Source organism: Mirounga leonina, unplaced genomic scaffold, assembly GCF_011800145.1.
Source record: "Mirounga leonina isolate KUSES-001 unplaced genomic scaffold, KU_Mleo_1.0 Mir_126, whole genome shotgun sequence".
Lineage (NCBI taxonomy): Eukaryota > Metazoa > Chordata > Mammalia > Carnivora > Phocidae > Mirounga > Mirounga leonina.
In genome coordinates, this window is record NW_023270314.1 from 2,263,994 (window position 1) to 2,272,462 (window position 8,469).

The 8,469-nt window shown below is 41.0% G+C and overlaps 1 protein-coding gene across 1 annotated transcript in view; it reads left to right on the forward strand.

Annotated features, from left to right (window-relative positions):
* The window catches only part of LIN7A (lin-7 homolog A, crumbs cell polarity complex component), a 113,421-nt gene extending 105,296 nt beyond the window's left edge, over window positions 1-8,125 (forward strand). Inside the window, exons 5-6 of the mRNA XM_035002068.1 lie at window positions 554-751; window positions 6,502-8,125. Coding sequence (XP_034857959.1) covers window positions 554-751 — 198 coding nt within the window. The 3' untranslated portion in view covers window positions 6,502-8,125. The remainder of the gene's footprint in view (window positions 1-553; window positions 752-6,501) is intronic.
* Window positions 8,126-8,469: the final 344 nt, after the last annotated feature.

Consider the following 8,469-nt stretch of genomic DNA (forward strand, 5'->3'; position numbering starts at 1 on the left):
GGATGTGCTTCTGGACTCTGTGTTCTCTCTCTTACTGCAAGAACAAGACACTGCTTTAATCATGATAGATCCCTAATAACGTTAATATCTGATAGGGAAAGTTCCCCTTTATTACTTTTTTTTTTTTAATTCTTTCAGAATTTCCTTGACCAGTGCATTTACTCTTGCAGATGAAATTTAGAAATCCCACGCTAAACGTTAGCGCGGTATCTTAGGTCTTGATGGCTTCTCACCCTCCAGACTTGAAGCCCCACTCAATCCGTTCTGTACCCTAGTGCATCCTAACCTGCCTCCACTTCCACCTCAAACACAATAAAGAATGGTGATGATGGCAATGCATCCCATCTGCTGTCGCTTCTTGACATTTCAAAGTGGGATTTTATTTTTTCATTTTTTTATTTTTTTTTTTTACATTTAATTTAATTTTATTATGTTACGTCAGTCACCATACAGTGTCAAAGTGGGATTTTAACTTGATCCTGGCGGCAGACTGGTCCCGCAGGGAGAGGAACATGCGAGCTCTCCCCTTTAAGAGCTGTCACTGTCTTTCCAGAGCGTGGAAGGCGAGCACCACGAGAAAGCTGTGGAACTGCTCAAGGCTGCCAAAGACAGCGTCAAGCTGGTGGTCCGGTACACCCCAAAAGTCCTGGAAGAAATGGAGGCGCGCTTCGAAAAGCTCCGGACCGCCCGGCGCCGACAGCAGCAACAACAGCAGCGGCAGCAACAAACACAGCAGAACCACATGGCCTAGGTGAGGAGCGCCTTCTTCCGCACCAACGACCGCCCGACACCTACAAGTTCGTTTCGGGTTTTAATGCGGTTTCTGAGGCAGCTGGGATACAATCATTAGGTTATGACAGCGCCCCCGCCCGAATCAGTCAAGCAAATAAAAAACCCGATGACCTCAGAAAATGTAAACAAGACCGTCGCTTACTTTATAATGCCATTCAGCCATATTTTCTGCAAATGTAAGATATTTTGGAAAATCATGTGCTTGGGAGGGCCGGGTACAGACTACAGGATGCCTTTAGGCACATGAGGAAAATGCAGCCTCTGTGCAACCCAGATCCCCGGGCACAGAGCTCCGTGACAAGAGGGGGGGCCTCTTGGCCAGCTGCCTTTGCACAGTGTACGAACTAAACAACCGTATAGTGCCGATCCTGGGAAGAGCCCTTTAGAATACTGATACAAATTACTGGAAAACTGCTCCATGGAGAAAGACATGGAGACCTGCCAGTGGGCGCGCTCTGAGAAATCTGAAATTCTCTGTGGGTGCTCACTGAAAATGTGATGCTCTTGCCTTTTTTCTAAATTCCACTGTGACAAAAATTCTCAGTCAGGTCTTGCTACTTTGCCTTTTTTAAGAAAAGCCAGGGAAAAAAACGTGAGGAGTAAGAATCCCCATCTTTGAAGTGCTTCCTATGTGCTAGGCTCTTCTCCCATGTTATTCCTTATCCTCAGAAAAACCCTTCCAGGTAAGTATCCCTAAAACCCCATTTTTTAGATGAATGATATGAAGTTGCAATGGCTTCGTGGAGCCCTCATAATCACACTTTCAAGTAACATAGAATATATTTCCCTTTTTGCTCTTGCAGGCATTTCATCTGCCAACATCAGATAGTCTGGAGTTCTGTAAATTGTCCTTGCTCTCCTTTGGAAGAGACAGTTAATAGCATAACACACCTCTCCGCTATGATGTCTGCAAATGGGATTTTGAAGGGAGGCTCAGATGTTCTTGGGAAAATGACAATGGGTAGTGGTGGTTTTATCAGACTACTATTTGCACAACCAGAAACACTGGATATGACATGAGACTTTCAATGGTTTGTGACACTCACAAAAAGGAGAAGCTACGTGGGGAAGTATAAAGACTCCAGGATTTGTCCTCAGACACTGCTGAGAATTCAGCTGTCTATCTTTCTTTCATAGCTTGTGAGTTTTTATTGTATATATCCCATAGTTGGGTGACTTCATCTAAAATCACCTTCCATTCACTCTAAAAACTACATTTATTCAACAGTAAGGATCTATTTGGTACTGCCATGGGCTCGACACTGTTCAGTGGGCGGTAGAAACAGCCTGAGCAAAGCAAAGTCCTTGCGCTCATGGTGCTTACATCCTGGTTGGAGGAGATAGTTAATATCCAGGTAAATGAAAATAACCTATTGGGACCAGTACTTCACAGAGTTAAAATCGAGTGCTCTGATAGACACTGGCTAGGTGACAGCCTTCTATTAGGTGATCAGGGGAGACGTCTCAAAGGAGATGACGTGTAAGGTGGGTTGAATGCTGAGGAGAAGCCAGAAATGAGAAGAAGAAGAAGAGGAACTAGCCAGTGCCTAGCTCTAAGAGAGACATGAGCCACTTGATGTTTGAGGAATAGAAAGAAAGCTGGGGTAGTTAGTTAGGAAATAATGAGGAAGGACAGAGAGATAGATGGGGGCCAGGTCACAGAAAGCTTTTTAAATCACTGAGGGAAGTTAGATTTTATTGCAGTGGAAGCCACCAAAGGTTTTAAGCAAGGGACTGACATCTGATTTATGTTTTAAAAAAGATCACTCGTGCTGTTCTGAGGAAAACAGATTATTGCAAGGTAAAAGTGAGAGCAGAGACTAATTAGAAGGCTGTTATAGAGTAGTCCAGGCAAGCGATATGGTGGTTGGACTAGGATGATAGGGTTGGGATGGAGTGATAAGGATGCATCTGGACAAGTCATTTTGCCCACATCTTTCTCCTCTCTAATCCATTCTGAATACAAAGGTACTTTACCTCACTCAGTACTGTCAGAATCCCTTCAAAGGTCTAATAACAATCCATAGTTCTTTAGTAGAACATGGAACTCTTTCCACTAACTCATTTTTGTCTTCCATCCTCAATAATGTGAACTTGTACTGTTTTCCTAATTGATTTGCCACACTGGCCCACAGTAAAATTATTCTAAAGTGTTTTGAAAGAAATGTGTTGCCATGCAGACTTCTGAGGTCTTACTAAAAGCTTCCACTCTTCTACCCATTCAGTCATCTTTGGAAGGATACAATTTGGCCATCAGTATTTGCTGGGCCGTGCACTCCATTTCATTTCTCTGCTCCATCAGTCTTCATTAAATCACTTCAGAATTTCCTATTGTCTCATCGCCAAAGACTAACATTTTTTAATAAAAGACGTTTACAAACAGTTTTTTTTTCTTGTAGAGGGTACGGGAAAGTTCTGTTTAAATGAGCATGCAATTTATATTTATGCCTGCCAAGACAGCCCTCGCTACACACACGCTCGTGGCCTTTTGGGAGGCCAATGCCTATAGCGGCCATTCCAAGTACGAGCGACGTCGTACCGAGTCAGGTCATCCACGGATTTTATGGTGAATTCAGTCAAAGAGACCTACATTAGCTCTTGTTCAACTCTTAATTAATTAAAATTTTAAGGATTAAATGGGATTTGCTACACTTCCTAACTCATACTATGGTTGCTTTGGGGAAGAAATTTGAAGCTAATTTGGTGTGTGGAGACTTATCTCTTATGCCCACTTTTAATTTCAAACTCGCCTGAAATAAAACTCAATTGTCTTTTCCCCTAACTTCCATGTGTGATACTCAGGAGTAGATTACATTTTCTGAAAGGTAATAGAGATGATCACTATACAACCGAATTATAGAAACCTAAACAGAGGTTAGGAGTATGGCTATTTTTATGCTATCCCCACTTTCTTGACAAAGAGCATTACATTTATTCAGCTTAAGGCATCTTATTTTTTAAATCGTGATTTTATAGACTTCCATATTTCACCCAGATTCTCAAAGAATAAAAGGAGGAAGGAAGAGGAATCCTTCCTGAGTTGTCAACATTCTGAGGAAGTCAAGACTAAAAGATTGTCAAATTTCTCTGACCTATTGCTGCATTGACAGCGGAGAATTCACTGCATTTGAAACCAGGCTGGATCGTCACAGATTTACAAAGTAGCTGGAGTTTAGCAGTGGCCTCACCAACTGTCAGGCCCCCGTTTCCCTTCCCTTGTCCGCTCCTGACTGTTCTGGCCTCTGCCAGACGACCACTGCCACAGCCGCCGTCCTTCGGGTCCGATCCCGGGAACCACTGCAGAACTGAGGAAACCAGCCTCAAAGGACGACTCTGATAAGCTTGAATCCAAGGAACCCAGAGTTACCAAGCAGAAAACCGGAATAATAGCAATAATCACCTTAATGCTGGATAACATTTATTAAGCAATTAAGGGTATGCCAAAAACCTCTTCTAAGTGCTTCATCTATGTTCAATTACTTAATCTTCACAACAATCCTATGGGTGGTAGGTACTATTTTTAATCTCATTTTAAAGGGAGAAACTGAGGCATGTAGGATTTTTTTTAAAAAACCTATCCACAATTCACAGCTCATAAGTGATAGGGCCAAGACTCAAACCCAGAAACACAGGCTTCAAAGCCTCTTTCTCTCCACCGCTGTGCTACTACTCTACTTCTTTCTTCGATGGCACCTGCCCTGACTTCCCCCCTCCCTCCTCACAGACATCTTCACATGAGCTTTCCAGGGATTCATTCTCATGCTAGTTAGAGTTAGAGTTATCCAACTCCCCCTTATCATTTACCCCACACTTCAAAGTACTCCATCACCTCAGCTGTATTCATGTCTTACTGCTGCCTTAAAAAAAAATTACCACAAATTTGGTGGCTCAAAAGAACATAAATGTATTATGTTGTAAATCTGAAGTCCAGTACAGTCTCTCTGGGCTTTAAGAGGCTCCAGGGAGAAAGTTCATTTCTCTGCCTTTTCTAGCTTCTAGAGGCTCTCCACATTCCTTGCCTCGTGGTCCTTTGTCCATTTTCAAAACCAGCAAGGGTGGCTGAGTGCTCACACTGCATTGCTCTGACCTCTGCTTCCTCATCACACCCCCCTTCCCTGGCTCCTCCTTCTCTCTCCATCTTCCACGTTTAATGATATTAATTATATGTCCCACCTGGACAATCTGGGATCATCTCCCTGTTTTAACATCAGCTGTTTAGCAACCTTAATTCCATCTACAACTTTAATCTCCCTTTAACGTGGGATCTAACATATTCACAGATTCTAGGGATTAAGGTGAGGATAGATTTAGGGTCCATTATTCTGCCTATCACAACGGCTCATTTAAAAGTTAGCAAAGCAATTTGAGCAATAAGATTTACACTAATATGGGAAAAAAAGGCTTTTATTTAAACAAGTAAAAAAAAAATCACTGATCTGTTGAATTACAAATCAAGGGGATGAGAGAAATAATGAGAACATTTGGTGCAGATGGTTCTTCCCAGTGGGTATTTCAGCGACCCACATTTTGGATGCCCGGTGATCTCTCAGCTCCTGGCATATCCCTCAGGCCTCCTCCCTCCCCACCCTCTGGAATTTACTAAAATTCACCTGTTGTTCTAAGGCCCATTCCCCTGGGACATGTACTATATAATAAATTAATTCATTAAAAAATTCAGTCTCTAGATCTCTGTCACTTACTTGCTAACTTGGGGACCTATGGGAAGTTATTCAATAGAAGACTCAGTGAAATGGTCTGTTATGGAGATTGAGTAAGGAAAAAATACGTAGAACTTTTAACAAAATATGTGGCGATTAGTGAGCACTCAATAGTAGTAGATTAGTGGTCGCTTTGTAGGAGGGAAAACGTCGGTACCAGGTGGTGCTTGCGTGTGATATGTTCTTAAGTGGGGCTTAAAGAAGCACAATGGCCTTGTGCGTGGCTATGAAGCCCCCACCCAGGGGTTTTTAAGCACATCTGCAGAAGGCATGCCAGCTGGAGGCTGTTGATGCAAAGTAGGCCAATTGCAAGGCCTGCCACAGTTTATAAAAATCTGCTTTGTATATGATGCTTTGCATTCATGGGCATAAAAATATCTGCAGCTTTAAAAACAAAGATCGGAAACCACTGTTCTCTCTGAAAGGAAAGATTCCATGATGGGAGAAGAGTGACAGGTCTTGGGGGGAGTGTTCACGGAGGCTGATCCTCCAGATCTGACCACATGGGCAGCTGCGTACTCCGTTCTACTTGGTGTCAGGCTGACCTTGTGCGAGAAGAAAGGGGTCTGAGAATCTGCTTCAGAGCAAGGAGGCTGGGGCTTCCTGCCTATCAGAGAGAGGTTCTGCCGGCTGTACCCCAACCCTAAGAATCACACTGTAAAAGTTAACTATCCTTTGCCTTCATGAAGAAAAAGAGTCATCTGGAACTGGGAAGAAGAAATGTTTTACACTTGAAATGTTTCCCAACTGGTGTTCTGTATTTCATTTTAGGGAATAACTGTTTCTTTTCCATCCCCATTTGATAATTACTTCCTTTGCAAACATCAAACGATTTTTTTTTCATATGTGGAATATTGTGCATGAATGATAGGGCCTAAAATAATTCTTGCTGTTCTCACATAGCACACGCTCTTTTGATATTTTTAGCATATTGTCATTGACAAATGAATACTAATCACTGGCTTCCCTTCACTCTTTCCCCCTCTTTCAGGTCCTTAGAGAGAAGCTACCTGATCAAAGATCTGATAGTCACAAATTCGAAACCGTGCTTCCGAATCCCAGCACATAGTAAAAGGAAAAGACCACATTGATAATTATACCTGTCAAGAAGCTGTGAACACGTGGTGTATGAATTCTTTACCAAGGCGACTCGACATCTTCTTTCTCTGGGCCTGAATCCCACTGCTCACGTGCTCTTTACACACACAGGCCCTCCATTCACTGCAGTGGGAATTCTCAGTGTGTAAAGGGAGAGGTTTTCCACTCTGCAGACTGAAATAGTACAAGAAGAATCAAGTCCATGACTTTCAGATAAATCACCAGGCCAAGATGAAGTGAATCTTTGGTCTATAGCTTTTCCAGAGATTAACAAATCCCTCATTAAGCTATAGTTCAAACTGCATCAATTCAAGGTTGTTAACCACTTAAAAGAAACCTACGCATTGCCCGGTACCCTGACCTCGTCCACATCCATATTGCTGAATTGTCTGAATTAGAATTCCAGTTAATTGCAAATTCAACCTTCATTCCCCTCTTGAAAAAGGCAAGTTATGCTATTTATACTCTGTTCAGGTTCTAGAAGAAATTGGCTTTTTATTTTCTGTTTCCATGAATTTAATCATGCATTAATGGAGTGGGACAATTTTCGCTCAACTTTTGGTTTGCTAGAGGCAAGGATAGAGAACTCTAGTAGGGTATTTTTTTTTTAATTTGAGTATTGCTTGTATCTATGATTATTAATTCTAACAGAATATTATGCATATTTATTCCACAAAATATATATTATCAGAGTGTATTTGCTACAAACTGAGGTCTTTTCTTACCAAATATTACGAATTTGGTAAGAGAACACTAGCAAAGGACCTAGCTTTTGGTTAAGTTTTATATTTTTTGATTGACAAACTCTGGAGAAATCTAAACTCTTTCTACCTACACCGATACGTCGTTACAGAAATTTATTTAATATTTTAAAGCTTAGGGCTTCACAAAGCTCGATTATGATATGTGTTCATATATATATACAAATATATATGTCACACAAAGTTTTGATCAGTTTCCCCAAAGATAAACTGGATATTTTTGGCAATCTAAGACCAAAAGTATTATTCCTTTTAAAATTAGGCAGATGTAAACCAGGATATAATATTGTGAATGAAAAGAAGCTGTTCCTTCAAGAGAGAAAAGATGCCTAATTCATTACACATATTCATATAGGAAAACAGACAAGGAGATATCATCTTTCAGAAAGTATCAGTTGCTGGAAAATGATCTGTTAAGAGCCCCCTATACAGATCATCACTTTTGACTTATGATAAATCTAAGCACATAAGTCTGACTTTACTCATTGGAATGAATAAGAAGCAATAATCATTTGGGCACTTAAATAAGTTAGGCACAAAAATGTACCTGAAAAAAGAATAAATGTTTCAGTTAAAACATTCTAGATAAAGCATTAAAACTGAGGCAAATGTTTGAATGTTCCCTTTTCTCAAATGCAGAAATTGATTCCCCAACATAAATAAAGTTTACATTTCAGATAGTCCCCCAAATTAGAAACTGATGAAGCTCAGTTCAAGAGCTATTGCTTGAAAACAAAATAAAACCAGTCGGAACTACCCAGCACATTTTATTTTGCCCTGTCAAGGGGTATTATTGTCAATACCAAGTTCTGCCTATTCTTCACAGTACATCACCCATCAGAGAACAAAGAGCGAGGAAACTAGGAGGTACACCAATTTCAACAACCGTCCTGAAAACATATCATTTTTTACTGGAGAAAACTGGGGGGGGGGGGGGGGGGGGGGGGCAAGGGGGAGGACCCTGAATGTTATGTAAAATAGGTTTACAAAAGAGATAAGCATGACTAAAAGGAGTGAATGGAGACTACGCGTGAGTATTACTCAGTTTGAAAGGTAGTTCTCATTTTTATAAGAAAAATTTAATAAGACATATATTTTAG